Source organism: Danio rerio, chromosome 4 (assembly GCF_052040795.2).
Source record: "Danio rerio strain M-AB ecotype USA chromosome 4, GRCz13ab, whole genome shotgun sequence".
Lineage (NCBI taxonomy): Eukaryota > Metazoa > Chordata > Actinopteri > Cypriniformes > Danionidae > Danio > Danio rerio.
This window is the reverse complement of record NC_141024.2, coordinates 77,621,586-77,642,500: the sequence shown is the minus strand read 5'-3', so window position 1 is coordinate 77,642,500 and position 20,915 is coordinate 77,621,586. Positions and strand designations below refer to the sequence as shown.

Genomic DNA, 20,915 nt, shown 5'->3' with positions numbered 1-20,915 from the left:
TCTGCGAGTTGCACCTGACCGGGCATGTGATATTATTGTTGCATGTACAGTCTTGCACAATATTGCTACCATTAGAAGGGAGAGAATCCATGTGGTGCCAGTGCAGCATAATAATGACCTTCAGCCAGTGCATTTGGACCAACCCAGTGGCAGAGCTGCACGCGACAGGATTGTGGCACATCATTTTTGATGAAATTGTATTAAAATTACGAAGACAAAAAATAAAACGCACCCGATAATGTTTAGTACCATTTATTAAATTTTTTTATAACACACACACACACACACACACACACACACGTCATCTTTTGCCTGCAAAGAGAGGAAAAATTATGCAAGGTCAACAGTAGTGGCCCAGTGTGAAAATGTTGTTTTAGTACTTACTCTGAAGTTCTTTTTGCAACAATTGTATTTCTAGCTCCATTTTTGTTTTCATTAGTTGCTGCAGCTCGATTTCTCCTTGTAGTTTTTGTTTTTTAAGCTCTAAATACTCCACTTTATGTTGGAGGCTCCTCTTATATAGAGAACGAATGTCACCCTGTGCCATTTTGAGAGTTAAAATTAAAAACATACAGTTAAATTATTATTTTTTATTAATTTTTTTTTTTTTTAAATCAAAACTGCTGTACAATCTACCTCTTTATCACTGTGCCGGTCAAAAGGCCTCTTAGAAGGCATGGACTCCTGCAGAGAAAAAAAATAAAGTAATTACACATACACACTATGATTGGAGACATTGTTTGATTATGCACTTACTGTCAACTCCTCAAAACACTCATCTGAAAGAGTCTCCTCACTGTTCTGTGCATTAAGGGAAAAATATATAAATATATGCATGAAGTGGTTGGCATGAGTCTTAACTACTGATTGAAAGATTGTTAAAATAAATGTAGCCTAGCATCAGTCCACTTACCACTTCTGCCACAACTTCAAATGGAATTGATACAAGTGTAGGTGTATCATTAGAAACTTCACAGATAAAATAAAGAAATACAGCATAATGAGCTACACGAGAACATAAATCTAACAACTATACAAACAAGTTTAGCCATCTTTCTTTACGGCAATACAAAACTATTTAATATACCATTTTAAAATTTGTATACATGACATTTAGATTAAAAACTGCAATGTAGAAACATAATTCAAATCCTATTTACCAGTGATGACTGTGGTGCCCTTACTGGTCCCTGGCTGTGGCTCTAGGGAAGAGCTGCCCCCTGGTATGCCCTGAACAATTGGCCTGTTTGCATTAAAACCAAGGGCAAGCTCTTCTGCCGGGGTATGAGGTGGAGGTGCAGGACCACCACCCGTTTTTTTTTGTTCACACCTTTTCCTAGTAGCTGATGGGAAAAAAAAAAAAAAACACCTCATTATTCACTTTATTTCTATGTGCAAATGATCACACACACAATAAAGAAACGTACTTTATATTTTAAAATGTATTTACCATTTTGTAGAATGTTCTTGTATTTTACCTTTACTTGCTCCCATGTTCTTATGGGTCATTATCACAAATTATTGTAAGAGTATTAACCTCTAGCACATACATTACTTACGCATTCAATTTTTCTGCAACTTTTTCCCAGCCCTCTCTTCTGGTTTTCGCCGCTTTTGATGTATTCCCAGAGGTTTTTATTAAATGCTGAAATTCACCATAACCCTCAATGAGGAGCTCTTGCTCCGCTTGTGTGAAAAAAGTCGCACGCTCTTTTGCCATTCCTTAACGATGTTGTTAATCATTGTTTCTACCATCGATACATAGTGCCTTTTAAACCCGCGCATGAACGCGCAACAATCTCAGATCATTCAATCCAGCCATACTAATCAGAAACAACCGGTGTGTTCGAAGAACCTAATTAGCCAGATAATGATTAGCAGGATTATATCATCTTGGATGTGTATTTTGATCTCGGATGTAATTAGCGACGTACGAAGAACGGACCCCAGCTGTGGATAATCATAAGCATGTGATCCTCTCGAAAGTAGTTTATAAATAAACTTCACTTGAATGAACAGCCAAACTACGTGAAAAAGCTGCCGTTTTGAATATACCTGTGTTTGTGTGGACAAGGCCTCAATGTTGAGGATTCTGCTCTCCATTGTGAATCTTTATGTGAGTGTTGAGGCTTCTTTTACTTTTAAAGCCCTTTCCACATTCACTGCATCTAAAACGATCCTCTCTTGAGTGAATCTTCATGTGTTTCTTAATGGTGTCTTTGCGTGTGAGACTCTTTCCACACTGATCACATGTGAACACTATGGTTCCAGTGTGACCATTCATGTGGTTCTTGAGGCTAGTTTTGGTTGTGAAGCTCTTTCCACACTGAGCACATGTAAACGGCTTCTCTCCAGTGTGAATCCTCATGTGGTGTTTGAGTGTGCTTATATGTGGGAAACTTTTACCACACTCTGTGCATGTGTAAGGTTTCTCTCCAGTGTGAATCCTCATGTGGATGTAAAGGTCTTGTTTTTGACCAAAACTCTTTCCACACTGTTCGCAGGTGTAAGGTTTCTCCCTTGTGTGAACTCTCATGTGAACATCAAGGTTTGGCTTTTGACAGAAACTCTTTCCACACTGCTTACAGCTGAAAGGCTTCTCTCCAGTGTGAATTCTCATGTGAGTATTAAAGCTTTGTTTTTGACTAAAACTCTTTCCACACTGTTCGCAGGTGTAAGGTTGCTTCCTAGTGTGAACTCTCATGTGAACATCAAGCTTTGACTTCTGACTGAAACTGTTTCTACACTGTTTACAGCTGAAATTACACCCAGACTTGGATTTCCGAGGTCTTCCGTGTGATGAAGTCTTTTTAGTCAGTGTGGATTTTTCATCAGTCATTATTTCTTGGGGTATCTGAAACTGCTGTTTCTCATCTATTTCATTCTGTCCATGAGTCTCTTCTTTCAGCACCATCAGATCTATAAAAAAAAAAAAAAAAGTGAACTTTAGTATGAAGGCTCAAAGCGATAAGCAGGAAATGGATGTTTCACCCACAAATGAAAATAACCTTACCATTTACTCTTCATTAAGGTAATAATTAATAATAATAATTCCTTACATTTATATAGCGCTTTTCTGGGCACTCAAAGCGCTTTACACAGTGGGGGGAATCTCCTCATCCACCACCAGTGTGCAGCATCCACCTGGATGACGCGACGGCAGCCATTTTGCGCCAGACCGCACACCACACACCAGCTGATTGGTGGAGAGGAGACAGTGATGCAGCCAATTAAATATGGGGATGGTTAGGAGGCCATGATGGACAAAGGCCAGTGGGCAGATTTGGCCAGGATGCCGGGGTTAAACCCCTACTCTTTTTTCGAAGAACATCCAGGGATTTTTAACGACCACAGAGAGTCGGGACCTAGGTAGGTAGTTTTAAACATATCCTTTATTGTGGAACACAGTAAGCCAGTGTTTTTTTTTTTCTTTTTTTTAATATCTTCTTTTGTGTTCAACAGGATTAAGAAACTCATAAAGGTTTAAAACCACACAAGGAAGAGTAAATGGTGAGGCTATTTTCATTTCTACATCAACCATTCCTTTAAAAGGTTCCTACAATTACCCATTTTTTACAAGATGTAAAATAAGTCTTTGGTGTTCCCAGAATGTGTCTGAGGTTTCAGCTCAAAATCAGATCATACACCTTGTAGAATATTTAATTTAGAGGTCAGAGGAAAACCAAGCTCTTTTTGTGCCTGTGGCTTTAAATGGAAATACATGTTTAGAGTTACTGAAGTTTGTCCTGCGCGCTTGTGTGTTTTTTTAGTTACATTTTGGTTTGGTGCGTTAATCTTATCGTTGCTATTATTCAAAAGAAGGTAATGATTCACACTCAATTGCTTCATACTGTTTTTATTTTTACTTTTTCTTACATTGTACGGGTGATAACGGACAAACAGACGTTTCGGCACAAAGTCTTCCTCAGTGTGTGGCATAATTCTCTAACTCCACCCTTTTATCCCATAGTCAATCACAATGTGCAATTATTTAGACCGTCACTCTCATTTCATTATCCATTAATCACACAATAACTTAAATCTTCACAGCAATAACAAAAAAACAATCTTCCCATTTCCGACCTCACTCTACAGAGATAAAGTGCATCAACTATTATCATTAATCAGGTGTACATCAATACAATAAAATTCTAACAGTTGACATTAAAAGTTTTCTACATTTGACAATTACCCAAAGATTAAAAATCACAAGTCTTACCTTCACCTCTACCCATATAACCATTTATACAGAAACATTTACCCTCATATTCAAAAACAATTTATGAAACATACGAAAAAACCTACATTCAAAAACCATTACTACATAAGAAAACAGCATATCAATTATCATCATATTTTTTTAACAATTTACATGGATAATGAAATGAGAGTGACGGTCTAACTAATTGCACATTGTGATTGACTATGGGATAAAAGGGTTGAGTTAGAGAATCATGTCACACACTGAGGAAGGCTTTGTGCCGAAACGTCTGTTTGTCCGTTATCACCTGTAAAATGTAAGAAAAAGTAAAAATAAAAACAGTACGAAGCAATTAAGTGCGAATCATTACCTTCTTTTGAATAATAGCAACGATAAGATTAACGCACCAAACCAAAGAAGTAACTAAAAAAAAAATGCAAGCGCACATTACAAACTTCAGTAACTCTACACACGTGATTCATCAAACACCTGCTGCCAGCGTTCAACAAGATGTCTTTCGAAGAGATCAGCAAAATGACAGAAGAAAAAGCTGCTACATTCACATTCAGTACGGATGATGCGGAAAAGATTTTACTCCCTGGCCAAGTACTTAAGTCCACGATTTCAACTAAAGAAAAGCTAGAACTAATGGAACAAAGACTGTTGGCATTCCGACAAAAAGAAGTCAGAATGGAGCTACACGCCCAAACATTAAGTGAGTAATACAGAAATTGTTGAATACCACGAGGACTGTGAATCCAGAAAGAACCAACGATAGGACGAGATGATGTTGAATTCTGTAAAAAATGGTGTGAAATTCTCAACCATTGTTCGATGAATCTAATGCTCCTGATTATTGACTTTACAAAGAAAGAAACGAAGTTACTATCTGAAAATTTTGAAAATCATAAGATTGAAATGAATCAAACTTTTGACAAGAAACAACTAAATGAATTTCAAAAACAAATGGAGGAGAAACTTGAGAATTTCAAAAAGGAACTAGATTCTTAAAGTTTGAGAACAAACTTTGAGGCTGGCTTGTGAAGCTTAGACTGAAAGTTTAAAGTAATTCTAAGTTTTAAGTAACTTAAAGTATAAAAGTAGTTTTGAATGTAAAAGTATTTTTAAGTAATTCATATTTTAGGTTGTTAAAGTTTAAAAGTCATTTTAAGTTTTAAGAAAGTTGAATATTAAAGGTAGCTTTAAGTAGCTTAAATATTTAAAGTAGTTAAGTAGTTATGTTTTTATGTAGCTTAACAGGGAAGTGAAACACTCAAATTTACATTATTTTGTACATTGAATTCCACTTTAATTAAAATATATTAAGCAAACTGGAATAATGTATGTGTGTGTTTTGATGTGGGTGTATGCATGCATCAAGTTTATATGTATATATGTAAGTTTCATAAATGTTGTTTTGAACATAGGTTGATATGCGAGTAATGTATAGGTGCATATACAGGTGTTTTATGTGTTGATAGGTACAGTTTGATTTAAATCCTACATGGCGCCTCATACGATCAACTCAATCTCTGAAAATGTATGAAGAACATTAAAACCTGCCATGTGAAAAACAGCGCCTATCTTAGCTTGGTTTGAACACCAAAAGAGGTGAAGGCTTTAGTGGAGAAGAGTAAATGTACCCGCCCCTATGACGTCACAACCGGACCTGGTTGAAACCAAGGCTGAAACAGGTGAGACCATATTTGGCGCGTGACACGTGACTATCTTTGGCGCGTCTGCTAAATAGGTTAATAACCATCTGATGCTGAGTGAGCTTCTCTTTCATTATGACCAGGGGCGGACTTGCCATAGACAGCACCAGGACATTTCACGTTGACCTAATGGTCAATCTGGAGTGCCACCGTGAATCTGGACCAATCGCCCACCACCAAGCGTGTAAGTGTATATGTCTGTGTGTGCACGTGTGTGACAATATGCCTATCTTTTTATTGTAAAGGGCCACCCCTTCTCAGCTGTGTTTTTCAGCATTGTGGCTGATTTATAGAATGTATACAATTCTCAGTAGGTCTGTGCAATTTATCGAAAATTCGATTTAGTTTTTTACTTGTAATGATTATAAAAAACCATTAATCCAGATAAACGATTATTGCATCATATACCGCCCCGTTTAAAGCTGTACACATTTGTTGCTCTGCAAAGCTCAGTTCCACGTGAAAACGACTTAAACCATGTGCTGTAATTTTTGCAACACAGGATGCGCATCATGCATTGATGTACGTTCGAATCCTTCATATTTTTAACAGCGCGTAAGAGCACGTGCTGTTGGGTGTGTGCGAGCCTCGGAGCCATCTTAATGTGAGTGCTTTAATGGTCAAATACATGCACATTTGTGCCAGAACGCGGAGTTTAGTGATTATTCATAATAACCCTCGTTTGTGTAATAAATAAGTTGATTATCATGTATATTTGAGTAAATATGTATAAGACATGTGAAAGAGAAACCATATCAGAGCCGCACTATTCTTAAAGAGACAGCGCGCTGAAAGAGCACGTGCTGTTGGGTGTGTGCGCGCGCGCCTCTCGGACACATGCAGAGCGCAAACACCTCTTAACGTGAGTGCTTTAATGGTCAAATACATGCACGTTTGTGCCAGAACGTGAAGTTTAGTTATGATTCATATTAACCCTCGTTTGTGTAATAAACAAACAACTTGAGTATCATGTATAGCTGAGTATATATATGTGTAAGACATGTGAAAGAGAAACCATACCAGAGCCGCACTATTCTCAAAGAGACTTTTTCATTATTGTTAATAAAACAACAAATGGAGAAAATCTCTGCCCGCTGCTCTTGACTGAAGGATTTTTTTTTTAGCAAAAAAGCATTTCTTACAGTGAAGATGCCTAAAGCACAGTTTAAACATAAAAAATTTAATAACTCATTTCTAATAACTGATTTTATTTTATCTTTGCTATGATGACAATACGTCATATTTTACTAGATATTTTTAAGATACTAGTATTCAGCTGAAAGTGACATTCAAATGCTTAATTAGTGTAATTAGGCAAGTCATTGTTTAACAGAAGTTTCTTCTGCAGACAATCAAAAATATATATTGCTTAAAGGGGCTAATAATATTGAGCTATTAAAATATATTTTTTAAAATATTTAATCCTGCTTTTATTCTAGCCGAAACCAAACAAATAAGCCTTTTCTCCAGATGAAAAAATATTATAGGAAATACTGTAAAAAAATTCCTCCGTTAAACATAATTTGAAAAATATTTATATATAAAAAATTCCACAGAAGGGCGAATAATTTTCACTTCAACTGATAATCGTTTTAAGTAAATCGCGATTACAACTATGACCAAAATAATCCCAATTATGTTTTTTTTTCCCCATATCAGAAACTGTATTTCTCTCTCTCTCATTTTAATTACATTACAGCATCAATTCTTTAAAAGGAACACTATAAAATTGAAAAAGGCACAATAACTGTTCACCGGTAGTTTATCAATATGGGAAGAAACAATAGCTCGGCATATACCCTCGATCAATGTGTGAACAGATGTATAATGGAAATGATTAAAACCTCAGATTTAAAAATTGGCTTAAATTAACATCAAATAAAATTTAGAGAAGTTAGATTATTATAAGAAAAGTATTACAAAAACTGTTAAGGGTACCTAATTTTTGAAATAAAACTACACCTTCTCTGAACTTTACAGATTTCCATGAGACAATTTGTTTTATGATTGGGTGCAGGGAGCCGAGTACTGCCCAGGAACAACAAACACTATAGAATCACTACCAAGGAACACTGATTCCTTTCACTTCTTTCAATACATGTCCCTCTATGAACTTGGCATGTAAAAAAAAAATAAGTGCGTAATTACAGCACTGTAACACAGTTTGACATAACGTAATGTTTTGTAGCATGTACCTTCACTGTAATAAAGCTTGAAAGAATTCACACTTACTGTTCCCTGTATGCCGTGATGGAGGTGGGTGATGAGAATTTGGCAAATGGATAATGGTGAAGCCATAAATAATTGAAATAACATAATTATTATTAAAACTTAAAAGGTTGACTTGACAGTCTGATTTAAAAGTTTGATATAGTTCAAAAAGTTTTATGATAGTTAATGGTGTGAAATGATTAGACTTACTATGTAATGCAGAATTATATTGGTAAATAAACACAATTTACACACATTTCATTTTTATTAATTACAATTGTATAATTGTGTTAGTTAACAAAACCGAAATACACATAGATTGTTTCAAATATTTAATTCAACTAGCCTAATGTAAAATAGAAACCGTAAAGAACAAAGGTAAAACACAGAACTGTAAAGAACAAATTTAAATGACTGTAGCCTAATTGAGAAAATTAAGCAAACTGGAAACTTGAGGGTTGTTCATTAGACTGTCATGAAAACATTAGAATCATGACACGATATGTATATGAGAGTTTATGCATGCTTATGACAACTGTCATTAGCACAGTTATGTCATTTTAAATGCTAAAATTACATAATGTGACATGGTAACGCGTTCATAACTACATGACATAAATGCATCGTAACCTATTTTTTGCTTTGTGACACCTAACGACAGTTGTGATAAGCATGCAAAAAAAAGTTTTATTCATTATACATGTCACGATTAAAAAGGTGAGAATTTTATGAACACCCCTTGAACCTTTCCTCACAAACCCTAGAAAAGGCAGTCCATTGAGTCCTGAGTGTCTTCTGGATGGACCTGATTGGGGTCAGCAGATCCTCCACTGTGAACATCTGGAGGGCCCTGATCCGCATCAGCAGATCCTCCACTGGGAACATATGGAGGGACTTGATCCACACTGGCAGATCCTCCACTAGGAACGTCTGGAGGGACCTGATCCACACCAGCAGATCCTTCACAAGGTACTTCAGGAGGGACCTGTTCCACACCAGCAGATCCTCCACAAGGTACGTCAGGAGGGACCTGTTCCACACCAGCAGATCCTCCACGAGGTACATCTGGAGGGACCTGTTTCACACTGGCAGGTTCCACGTGGAGGACGCTTCCACAGATGTGCCTGAGTTTTAATTGAAGTGGGAGCTGGTTTGCCAGCTCCTCAATAGTGCCTGCATAGAAATGTACAGGCACTATGTACTCATCCATATGGCTATCCAGGAGGATGAGCTTGTCGTGCATCTCTGACACTCCAACGATCTCAAGAACTGCCTCCTGGATATCCCTATCAATAAGCTGAAAAACAAAAAAAAATGTAGAAAAGGTTAGTAGAAAAGATTCAACTTGCATTTGATAAAAGTAACCATATTTTCTGTGGATTAAGTTCTTTTTTTAAATCATAAAGGGCGCCTATTTTATCAGTTTTTTTCAAGGTTTAAGATAAGTTTTTGTGTCTCCAGAATATTTGTGTAAAATGTTGGCTCAAAATACCCATCAGATTATTTATGATACCTTTCTCTATATATGAAATTTGAGCTGTAATGATATTATAGCTGTTTTGTTGCTTGTGCCTTTAATGCAAATGAGCTAGTTTATCAAGTTAAATCCCATATTGATTTGCACATACAGTATTTTATAGAAACTATTCAAAAGTGCAATACTATATACTAATTGCAAATAAGTGTTTTCAGATTCATCAGATGAACTACATTTTGGTAGAAAATTTTTTTTTTCGTATACATTTTCCAATAAGTTATGTAATGTGAACAACAGAAAAAAAAAACCTAAGGAAAAGTTTAATTTGTACTCTTCGTGTTATTTGAATCAAACAGCCTCCTGTAATGTTTTATCCACTGTTCATCTGACACTACTAAAATCGTTATTAAGGCAACAATGTCATTTCATTTCTAAATTTTTAATGTCTCTTGAAGGTTAACACTTTTAAATGTGTGTGGATTACAGATGTGCAGCATATAATGTGTACCTTAAAAGTTGTGTGATTAGAAGAGTCGAATTTTGCTCTTCCATCTGGTCTTCCGTTTACTTTCAGGTGACTGAGCTCAATGATGTCCCCGACATAGAGCTCGTTAAGTGCTTCTTCCCGCCACAGTGAGACATCGTGTACTACGGAGCCACATTTCAACCGCAGGTCCAGGATCGGTATGTGAGTGCGAGTCATTCTGGGCACTTCAACCTGGAAAATGACAAAAAGGTAAGTACTATAGTGTTTTTATTTATTTATTTTTTTTCTTAATCCTGACACAAGAGTTTACTGTCATTGAGTCGGACTGTATGTTTTGGTGATTTGAAATGTCAACATTAGCAGAAATCGCCTGTCTAAAGACATGCGGTACAGCTGAATTGGGTAGAGTAAATTGTCTGTTGTGAATGAGTGTATATGTGTACGAGTGGATGTTTTCCAGAGATGGCTGGCAGCTGGAAGGGCATCTGCTGCGTAAAACAAATGCTGGATAGCGGTTCATTCTGCTGTAGCGACCCCCAAATTAATAAAGGGACTAAGCCGAAAAGAAAATGAATGAATGAATGAATTCACTTACTTTTTCTAACTGCCCCCGTAGACTCAGGTACCCAGTTTCACTGAAGATATCCTCTTCCTCTCCTGTTATAGGTCGTGAAGGAGGACAGAGGGCCTCCCTTGCAGCTCTTTTAGCCTCCTCACTTATGGCTAGCGGAGCCGTCCTAAATTTGATGGTGCCTTTATTTACAAATAAACATCGGCGGCCATATTTGTTTGAGATGGTTACATTTTTTACAATATATGAGTGTCCCTCTTCAAATTCAGGGTCACTGCCGTTTTTTATGGACAGATAAACTTCATCACCATCCGTAAGGGCACATAAAGATGTGACTTTGTAGGTGTCAACAATTATTTTGTTTTCATGTTTAATAAAGGTCACAGCCTTTTGGCTACTGTGCACTTTAACACAGGTGATGTGCAGTGGTGGTGGGCGGCTGTACGGTGTTGCCATCCTAAGAATGAGAAAAAAAGGTTACTTTGTATTAGTTGTAAATATTATGTAGAATAAATTATAATTTCTTTTTAACCCAATTCATCAATTAAACATATCAATTAATCTAAATCTGTTTGTCTTGACTGGAATGTTGTGCTACATCCTCCTTCAATATATCATATATTGTGTTTTATAGAAGAGAGAAACTCAAAGATTTGTAAGCATATAAGGGGGGAATACATTTTTTTTTTTTTTTTTTTTTGTGAGGGGGGTATTTATGCTTTTAAAGATTATTAACTATTTTGCATGGCCAAAGTCTAACAATCTAGGCCCAAATCAATACCTTCCTAACATCTCAAGCATAAAGACAATAGAAAAATAATTGGCATACAATGAAGAGTCAAACTCTTTAAAACCAATAATTTACCAAACTTGTCACCAGTAATAGTTAATTTTACCAAATCATGCCCTAGGTGGGTGTGGAATGTCCTGACCTAACATTGTCTCAGTCTGCCCATGCATAGTACTGTATAACTATAATCATATTGGCATATCAGAAATAACAATTGGATAATTATAAATTGACACATTTTTACAGAATACCATCGATGCACTGTTTTATGAAACTTGTCACACTATAAGTCCTGCTTCTGACAATATAGTTTATAATGATGTAATTGTTAAAATGAGGATAAAATACCTGGAAAAAACACTTCCTATCAGATCAAATCCTGTCAGAAAAACTATTATAGTTTACAGATTTCTATTTATTTCTTTAGATTTTGATATTCTTGGTATGGGATTTCATCGAGGTCTGCAGTGTAGTATACAATTCATTGAAAATCCAGTAATAAATAATGCATTTATTCTTAGGAGTATTAACCTGTGCACATACTCAGAGCACTGTTAAATATAAGCCACTGTTATTTTTTTTATATTTTATTATAAATTGGGCATATAGTATTACACAATGTTTTATTTATATAGAGCATTTTTCTAAAGTTTTTTTTTTTTATTTTTATTTTATTATTACACAAGAAGTTTGTAAAGGGTTCACTGTGAACATCAGCCTGCTTTCAAGATTTAAGATAAGTCTTTTGTGTCTTCAGAATGTGTCTAAAGTTTCAGCTCAAAATACCCATCAAATTATTTATTATACCTTCCTGGATATATATTAAGTCACATGAACATTATTTGAAGTAAAAAGTTAAACACAAACACTGCTGAATCAAATATTGAGTATTATTTAATTATACGACTAGTCTGTAACAGTTAGCAGGGTTTTTCACAGCATTTTTATTGAAGAAGTGGTAATTTCTTATTTATTTCAGTCACATTAACTTTTTAAAATTAAAATAAGAATAAAGTAAAAAAACTAATTTAGATAAAATTGCCTCAAACACTAAAAACCCCATTCCCGGCGTATAAATGATCATACTATAATTATTAAACTTAACGTTACGCATCCAGCTGTATTCTGACAAGATTTGACTGGACAGAAGTGTTATCTGAGGTATTTACAAAAACCCAAAACCATGTTATTTTATAAAGGCATCTGTAGAATTTATAGTATAATATCATAATTTAATTATACTGTAATCATAATCATATAAAAGCTAATTAAGAATTAAAAAGCTCTCACCTCAGAAGTATGCTGTCTGTTGTACAACTGAAAGAATTGACAGTGATGTGTATCCAGTCAGAAGCGAGACATCCATCACCAAGGCTCATGACGTCAGATGGAAACCTTTATCGAATGATGTTCATGCATTTTTGTTTATTATTTTTATTCATATAATAAATGTTGATTGACAATGTGGCGCATCCAATCGGAAGCGAGACATCCATCACCAAGGTACATGACGTCAGATGGATGTCCATGTGGATTGACAGTGAGGCGCATCCAATCAGAAGCGAGGCATCCATCACCAAGGGACATGACGTCAGATGGAAACCTTTTATCAAATGATATCCATGTCTTTTTTTATTTTTTATTTTATTCATGTAATGTTAATTGTTATTTAAAATTCATTATATGTAGTACATTGAAACATTTCTGAGGTCATAATTCATTAAAATATCACACTGATGTATTCTCTTATTAAATGAGTAATGTTTTACGTTGGTCACTAGAGTGTTAAAAGACGATTGTATGCTTATCAAAACAATTATTACGATTTTGTTTTGAGTTTTATCAGTAACAATACTTATAATTTTAGTTGATATCTTTTATATTTATAATTATGTATTGTACCTTATTTTGTACTAATATTTTTTAGATATAAGCAAGATAAGTTTGCGAAATACCTTGGTATTTCTTTAAAAAAAAAAAAAAAAAAAGGTAAACAAATATTAACGTAAACATAAGAGCTGGCCAATGAGACCGCTGGGATTTTCCATAACCTGTCCTTAATCATCCGGTCCGATGGTCCGCACATTGGGTCTCGCATTAGGAACGATTTCTGAGGTAAATTTTCAATTAAATGTTAAAAAAATGAGTACGAGTGCTTAAATTGGCTATATTCAAACAGATATATTATGAACTATATGTTTTTGAGAAACGAATAAATCGTTATTAAGCATTACTATTAAATTAGTCTTGTGAGGGAACTATACCGGATGGTGTGTGACGAATTTTGTCCTCAGTCTAATTTACTCGCATTTTATACCTCCTGTTCGTTATTTTGCCATGTAAACAGTATTAATTCAGTGTGTAACGTTTGACCCCTTAACGTTATATGCTTTATAAAGAAATGCAGTCGTTTGTCACTAAATAAACTCTTGACTTTTATCCCAAAAGTATGCATTTTTTCTGTTAGTCTCCAGATTTGATGAAATATTGATGGATTCTCATGTCTTGATATTTTACCATTTTTACCCATACTGAGGCGATGAACTTAGAGCTTCATGCCCATTTCATTCATACGGGAAACCAGAGGGCGCCATACATAAAGGCCTTTGGCCTAGCGCAGGGGTGCTCAATCCTGTTCCTGGAGATCTACCTTCCTGCAGATTTCAGTTGGTACCCATATCAAACACATCTGCCTGTAATTATCAAGTGGTGTGCAGGTCCTAATTAATTAGTTCAGGTGTGTTTGATATGGGTACCAACTGAAATCTGCAGGAAGGTAGATCTCCAAGAACAGGATTGAGAATCCGTGGCCTAGCGGATCGCACGTAGATATTTACATGCACGTCGTCTTTCCTTTGTTTACTAGCGTTGCTAAGCAACGCAAACAGATGACAGTAAAAACTTAACCCGTTATATAAGATGTAGTAAAAGCATTTTCATAGTATTCTCATTTTGTACATTTTATTTCTCATTCTGTGATAAGAATTTAGCCTAATGTAACCTTAGGAAAGCAGCACATAAACCACAAAAGTAGTTAAAGTGCTGCTTAACAGACAGACAAATAATGGAACTTTACATATTTATCTTAATAGACACATATTCATCCATCCCTGTGTATTATTTGGCACGTCTCCCTTTTCTCCACGTTTTTCCCTTTTCAATTCAATCATTGTTTTGTTTTGTTTTTGGCATGACAAATGTATTGCCAGATATACAATAACTTCCTGTCTATGTATACTTAATATTCTAATGGTTCGACATTATATATTAACAATAACAATACAATTTATTCCTGGCTCAAAATAAGGCAGAGGTGGTGATCAAGAATTTTTTTCCTGCTTGAAACAAACACATTTTGCATCAAGTAAATATAATTTAATTGAAAAGAGACATTAAATGTAATTACAAAACATTATTAGCTAATCTGTTTATTTAAAGTAATCTCACATTCTATGATATATACGAGTAAATATGAAATGGATGCAACAATAATTTAAAGTGACGCAGTGGGTAGCACGATCACCTCACAGCAAGAAGGTCGCTGGTTTGAGCCTCGGCTGGGTCAGTTGGCATTTCTGTGTGGAGTTTGCATGTTCTCCCCGTGTTGCCGTGGGTTTCCTCCGGGTGCTCCGGTTTCCCCCACAGACCAAAGACATGTGGTATAGGTAAAGTCTGTAGTGTGTGTGTTTGTGTGTGTGTGTGTGTGTGTGTGTGTGTGTGTGTGTGTGTGTGTGTGTGTGTGTGTGTGTGTGTGTGTTTAGTGTGTGTGAATGGGTGTGCATGGATATTTCCCAGTGATGAGTTGCAGCTGAAAGGGCATCCCCTGCTTAAAATAAATGCTGGATAAGTCGGCGGTTCCTTCTGCTGTGGCGACCCCTGGTTAATAAAGGGACTAAGCTGAAAAGAATCTAAATGAATAATTTACAGAAGTGTTTTATTAAACTATAAAAAACTGAATTCAACTAAGTCTGAGACAGACCAAGGGTATTTTAAAGCTTACTGTACAATTATTTCAAAGATTTTTTTTTTCTGACTACTGATGAAATGAGACCAAAAATAAAATAATAAACCAGCAAAATAATCATGTTCACAGCACAAATGCCATAATGACTTCATCACGTGTAGCTGTGACTGGTTACCTAATTGTTGTCAAGGTGGATGTGGTACAAATTTAACAAGAGAGAATTTTCTATGCAAAATCATGAATAATAATATTGTAACTTTAAACTAATATCAGTGAACTATAATAATGATTTCTTTATTTTCTTTTCATTGCTTGTCTATAAATGTGCCATGTCTATATCTTTGTATACCAGATCATTGCACCCTCTGCTCCAAGTTATCTTTTAACTAAATGTTTTGGCAGTAACTGTCAAGGTTTGTATTTGTTTATTTATTGATCTACTTATTTTTTACTCATCTTTTAGATTGTGTTGTCCTCTACCACTTCTTCCAGCTGAAGAGTGATCACCAGTACCTTTCTTAAGGTAATTAATGTTCATTTTCACCTCATTAGTAGTGATTTACAACTAATTTGTTTAATTTTTCTGACTATTAAATGTGAAAATTCTGAATCGTCTTAGATATTTCTTTGATTTAATAAATGTTTTTCATGGGATTGTGGCTGCATTGGCCTTCTTTGCAAGTATCATTTTACATGTTACACATTATCTGTTTAAATTTTAATTTATTGTACATGTACTGTAAGTTCTACATAGACATTGCCATCATAATTATCTACCATTTACAGTCCATATAAACATGTAATGCTAAGTAACACCAATGTCTCGAAGACTTAATGTATCAGATTGTGTAAACAAAATTGTCACTTTTATTACAGCAGTTGGACATCTTTATTACTGTCTATGTAAGAACCATTTTTCAACCATCTACTTAATGACTTTTATTTATTTATTTAGTATCAATTTTCCTCCCTTAATTCAATAAGTAATTGTTTTGAAATTATTGACATTATATATTATTATTGTTATTATATATTATTATTATTAGTATTATTTAGTAATTAGCTGTTAACATATTTCACGTTTAGCTGATCATTTTGTAAATCAAATGCAACCGTGTATAAAGAATGTTATTAACTATTTGTGTGTGTGTGTGTGTGTGTGTGTGTGTGTCTTGGTGTGGTTGTGTCCTTTACTGTCCTTTACTGTCCTGTCCTATCTATACCTTTATAATCATTTTTCACTCAAAACTTTGTATTGCTTCAATCTCCACCTCTTGCTCATTCCATTCTTTCTCTTCCGAAAACCAAAAACTTGCTGGCTGCCAAAAACCCAAAACGCTGCTGCACTGCTTGCTGCTTTGCTTGCCTGCGACCCAAATATATTACCACCCAAAACGCAATCCAACATGCAAAATCCCAAATGCTAATGCGTGCTTGCAATTGCATCTCAAAAAGAAAAAGCCAGAACAAATCTCAAACTCTTTGAAACCAAAAACTCTTGACTGTGAAAAACTCTTGATTCTGAAAATTATTTGACAGTAAAAAAGTTGATTGCCTGTGAAAAGCTCAAAGTAAACATCAAACTGAGGTAAGAACTACTACTGATTAAGAAAAGAGAAAAATTAATTTTCAGATTTCACCAACATTGAATATCAACTCTTTTGGAGTCAACAATCATTTTTGATTGATATAACTTCACAATAAGTAATTCTTACTGTTATCTTGTTATACATCATATATTTTACATTTCGTTGTGACCTTTTACCTACTAGTACATATCTCTATTTTTAGTACTCATATCCTTTCACATCTGCATTTGCTTAATTGCCAGTTTCGAAACATCACAATGCCAAAAAAAGGAAAGAGGAGTGAATCTCAGAAACAGCGCAGAAAACGAGAAGCTTCATTTGGCACCAGTAGCAGTGCCAGCTCTGTATCAGGTAAGAATGATGCATACGTTATGTCTGTTACAGCATCCCACTGCCAAAACGATGACAGGTACAGTAGTTACTCTAGAAACCGCCAGTGTACTTGCAATTCATTGATGTTCCTAGCAGTCCACAATGAACGCAATGAGCTAAAGAGTTTTGATTTAGACTGGATTTTACAGAGAGGCGATGCAGTTTACACTGTTGTCAAACAATCGCTCCAGAGCAAAGGCCAGTTTGTCGATAGTTTTTTAAACTTTGATGAGCTACCAAACTCAATGCAGACAAATGTTCACCAGTATGACATTCTTAAACATCCTCAAAGATCTGGGCTTCTAAACGATACACCTGCCCTAGATGAGTATGAAAATCTTGAGAATACACTGCAGTGTCTTAAAAATGATGCGACTCATGCATTGCTGCTGTGTGGAGGATTGTGTATCGCTGTATTCAGAGATCGCTCAGGGAGGTTTGGATACTTTGATTCTCACTGCAGAAAACCAGATGGCATGTATACAGGTGAAAGAACAGGGACAGCCGTGATGTTGACGTTTTTCCATTTAAAAGACATGGTAGAGAAACTACTTCTTTTGTTTCAAGGGTGCTTCCAGTTTAGTGATCAAGAACAATTTGATCTTTTACCAGTGTCATTCATTGAAGTTACAGAAACTGATGTGCATTCAGAAGTCCCAATAAAGTGCCGTGTGCTTGAACGTGAAGGAATACCAAGCGTTTCTTTTGAGAAGGCTCCAAATCATCATTCACAATCTACAATTAAGCAGATAAAAACATTCAATAAGACTCAAAATAATTTTCTATCGGTTGCAGCATCCCACTGTCAAAGTGATGTCAGGTACGACAGTAGCTCCAGAAACCGGCAATGTACGTGCAATGCCTTAATGTTCCTAGCAGTCCACAATGAAAGTAATCAGCTACAGAGTGCTGATCTAGATTGTGTCTTACAGAAAGGTGATGCAGTTTACAGTAGTGTCAAACGATCTCTCCAGAACAAAGGCCAGTTTGTACATGATTTTTTAAATTTTGATGAGCTACCGAGCACAATTGAGACAAACTCCCGATGTTACAACATTGTAAAACATCCTCAGAGGTTTGGTTTTCTGAAAGATACACCTGCTCTAGGAGAGTATCAAAATCTTGAGAATACACTGCAGTGTCTTAAAAGTGGTTTAACTGATGCATTGCTGCTCTGTGGAGGCTCATGCATTGCTGTTTTTAGAGATCGCACAGGGAGGTTTGGCTATTTTGATTCTCACAGTAGAACACCAGATGGCATGTATACTGGTGAAAAATCAGGCACAGCCGTGATGTTGACCTTTCTTCATTTAAAAGCCATGGTAGAGAAACTACTTCAGTTGTTTCAGGGGTGTTTGCAGTTGAGTGATCAAGAACAGTTTGATCTTTTACCTGTGTCGTTCATTGAAAATACTGGAAATTATGTCCACACGGAAGTCTCAGAGGAGTGCCATGAGCCTGAAGATGATGTAGCTAATGAACTGTCCCATTCAACTTATCAAGATAAAATTAATGTTGTAACTACCTTCACTAACAATCAGGGCAGATTAAAACCCAACGTATTAAGTGAGTTTTCTCATGACATCTCGTCAACTTGTCAGTTGGCTTTGTCAGCTTCAAATCAAATACATTCACCGTTGACATTTGAGAAACCAAAAAAACTGAATAAAGCTCAAAGGCGAAAGTTTTATTGCAACAAAAGGCGCAAAATAATGGCTCAGAGACAAGATAATTATACAAAAATACAGAATGCAAGTAAGGATTACGTGTATAAAACAAGTAGTGAATACAGACAAAAACATAAACAAGCCATGAAAAACAGCTATTGGAACAACATGATTTACAGAGAGCAGCACAAAAAAGCTATGAAAAGCAACTATGAAATTAATGAAAATAGAGAGAGAAAAAAAAGTAATGCAATTAGCAAGTACAGGAATGATGAACAATACAGAAATAGGAAACAAAGTAAAATAATGTTAAATTACATAAATAATGAACAATTTAGAAAGAGACAAAGGAATTATATAATTCAAAAGTACAGGACAAATGATCAATTCAGGGAGAGACAAAGGAATTATATAATTCAAAAGTACAGGACAAATGATCAATTCAGGGAGAGCCAAAAGTATTCTATGATTCAAAAATACAGGACTGATGATCAATTCAGGGAGAGACAAAAGCAATATATAATTCAAAAATACAGGACTGACGATCAATTCAGGGAGAGACAAAAGCACTATATAAAGGAAAATTATAGAAACAATGCCAAATATAAGGAACAACACATGCAATATCTTGTTAATAGATATTTAAATTATCCAGATTTTAGGCAAAGGCAAAGGGAACACTATAGAAACAGATGCAAAAATGATCCTCTTTTTTATGAAAAAAGAAAAAAACAATTTAAGCAACGTTATCAATGTGATGCACAGTTTAGGGCTCGCCAGAACAATTATAATTTATTCAAATCTAACAATTTGAAAAAAAATGAAAAAATATCTAAACTTAAGGCTCTTCACAAAGTGCACTGCGCACAGGGCATACAATGTAAATACAAAAAAATGTTTCTGATACGCCAGCAAACAGAAATGTTACAAAATATTCAGCCTGACATAGATCCAGTCATGGTAACTGCCTTAAATATGTTCAGAGATGTTATAAAACAGGGTCCAACTTATGTCTGCACATGCTGTGCCAGAGCACTCTTCTTAAATCAAGTACGTAGATGTGATCGAGAGAAGTATCAAAAGAATCCAGAACTGGTTTCACTTTGTTTGACTGCGAACTATGTACACAACAGCTCCAACTGTCCAGATCAATGTAACTTGGAAGACATGACAACAGAGTGGATCTGTCATTGCTGTCATACGACCCTTTTAACAGGTCAAATGCCAGATATTGCTGTAGTCAACAAGCTTCAGTTTTTTCCCATTCCCTCAGAACTTTGTAATTTGAATATCCTAGAAAGACATGTTATTGCAAAATACATTCCATTTGCTAAAATTTTAACTCTTCCTAAAGGTCAACAGAGAGCTATTAAAGGAGCTGTAATTTCTGTTCCATCTGAAGTAGAAACAACAGTGAATAGTTTACCTAGACCAAGAAATGAATCACAGCTGCTAACAGTGAAACTGAAAAGACGTCTATGCTACCAGGGTCACTATCAGTTTCAGACTTTAAACATGCATAAAGTTTTGTCTGCTTTAAAAAAACTGAAAGAAGTCCATTCAGAATATAAAAATATATGCATTAATGCAGCACTTTTTGAAGAAGAAATGTTTAGTGAGCATGAAGAGGATGAAATGAATATTGAAGATGGCAGCCAAAATGAGAACATTGAAGAACAGAGCAATGAGAATGTGCAAAATGATGACACTGAGACCATTGCAGAAGAACAATCAAGAGGTCTTGCTTTGGATACATGTCTTCAACCTCCAGATCTTGCTCAGCAGCTATTGTCCTATGATGATGGGATATTTTGTATTGCCCCAGCTCAAGGAAACACACCTGTAAGCATTTTTAAAGTACCTAAACTCGA

At 35.4% G+C, this 20,915-nt stretch overlaps 4 protein-coding genes and 1 long non-coding RNA gene across 9 annotated transcripts in view; 1 reads left to right on the top strand and 4 right to left on the bottom strand.

The window, feature by feature from the left end:
- The window catches only part of znf1086 (zinc finger protein 1086), an 893,143-nt gene that overhangs the window by 550,957 nt on the left and 321,271 nt on the right, over window positions 1–20,915 (bottom strand). The window lies entirely within an intron of this gene.
- LOC148682913 (uncharacterized) lies at window positions 240–1,720 on the bottom strand. The gene is made up of 7 exons (XM_088650980.1): window positions 1,560–1,720; window positions 1,451–1,497; window positions 1,161–1,343; window positions 914–969; window positions 757–801; window positions 637–684; window positions 240–538 (listed from the first exon to the last, which is right to left on the bottom strand). The coding sequence occupies exons 1-7, from the start codon at window positions 1,718–1,720 to the stop codon at window positions 374–376; spliced, it is 705 nt and encodes a 234-aa protein (XP_088507106.1). The 3' UTR covers window positions 240–373.
- LOC148682912 (uncharacterized) lies at window positions 1,565–2,915 on the bottom strand. The gene has a single exon (XM_088650961.1). It carries the CDS (start codon window positions 2,912–2,914, stop codon window positions 2,078–2,080), a length of 837 nt encoding a protein of 278 aa, XP_088507087.1. The 5' UTR covers window position 2,915; the 3' UTR covers window positions 1,565–2,077.
- Window positions 5,768–19,328, top strand: LOC147845045 (uncharacterized). Of its 4 annotated transcripts, XR_015943169.1 has the most exons (7): window positions 5,934–6,100; window positions 8,892–9,452; window positions 10,179–10,340; window positions 15,880–15,939; window positions 16,293–16,319; window positions 16,872–17,004; window positions 17,248–19,326. It is a non-coding gene; the product is annotated as an uncharacterized LOC147845045 (long non-coding RNA). The 4 variants fall into 4 exon arrangements; XR_015943168.1 differs by lacking the exons at window positions 15,880–15,939; window positions 16,293–16,319; window positions 16,872–17,004; window positions 17,248–19,326 and adding exons at window positions 5,768–5,895; window positions 10,758–11,229 and having other exon boundaries at window positions 6,000–6,100; XR_015483712.2 differs by lacking the exons at window positions 16,293–16,319; window positions 16,872–17,004 and having other exon boundaries at window positions 17,248–19,328.
- LOC148682911 (uncharacterized) lies at window positions 8,447–14,325 on the bottom strand. The gene is made up of 4 exons (XM_088650917.1): window positions 12,743–14,325; window positions 10,687–11,119; window positions 10,113–10,322; window positions 8,447–9,424 (listed from the first exon to the last, which is right to left on the bottom strand). Exons 1-4 carry the CDS (start codon window positions 12,829–12,831, stop codon window positions 8,888–8,890), a joined length of 1,269 nt encoding a protein of 422 aa, XP_088507043.1. The 5' UTR covers window positions 12,832–14,325; the 3' UTR covers window positions 8,447–8,887.

Bases quoted from the DNA above. Each gene is read 5' to 3' on its own strand.
- LOC148682913 (XM_088650980.1), bottom strand. From the start codon at position 1,720: ATGGCAAAAGAGCGTGCGACTTTTTTCACACAAGCGGAGCAAGAGCTC. The intron at 1,344-1,450 runs GTAAATACATTT...TTTTCCCATCAG, and splicing joins CAAGAACATTCTACAAAATG to CTACTAGGAAAAGGTGTGAA. The intron at 685-756 runs GTAAGTGCATAA...TTTTCTCTGCAG, and splicing joins AGTGTTTTGAGGAGTTGACA to GAGTCCATGCCTTCTAAGAG.
- LOC148682912 (XM_088650961.1), bottom strand. From the start codon at position 2,914: ATGGTGCTGAAAGAAGAGACTCATGGACAGAATGAAATAGATGAGAAA.
- LOC148682911 (XM_088650917.1), bottom strand. From the start codon at position 12,831: ATGAGCCTTGGTGATGGATGTCTCGCTTCTGACTGGATACACATCACT. The intron at 10,323-10,686 runs GTAAGTGAATTC...GTCATTTTCCAG, and splicing joins TACGGGGGCAGTTAGAAAAA to GTTGAAGTGCCCAGAATGAC. The intron at 9,425-10,112 runs GTACACATTATA...TTTGTTTTTCAG, and splicing joins CTAATCACACAACTTTTAAG to CTTATTGATAGGGATATCCA.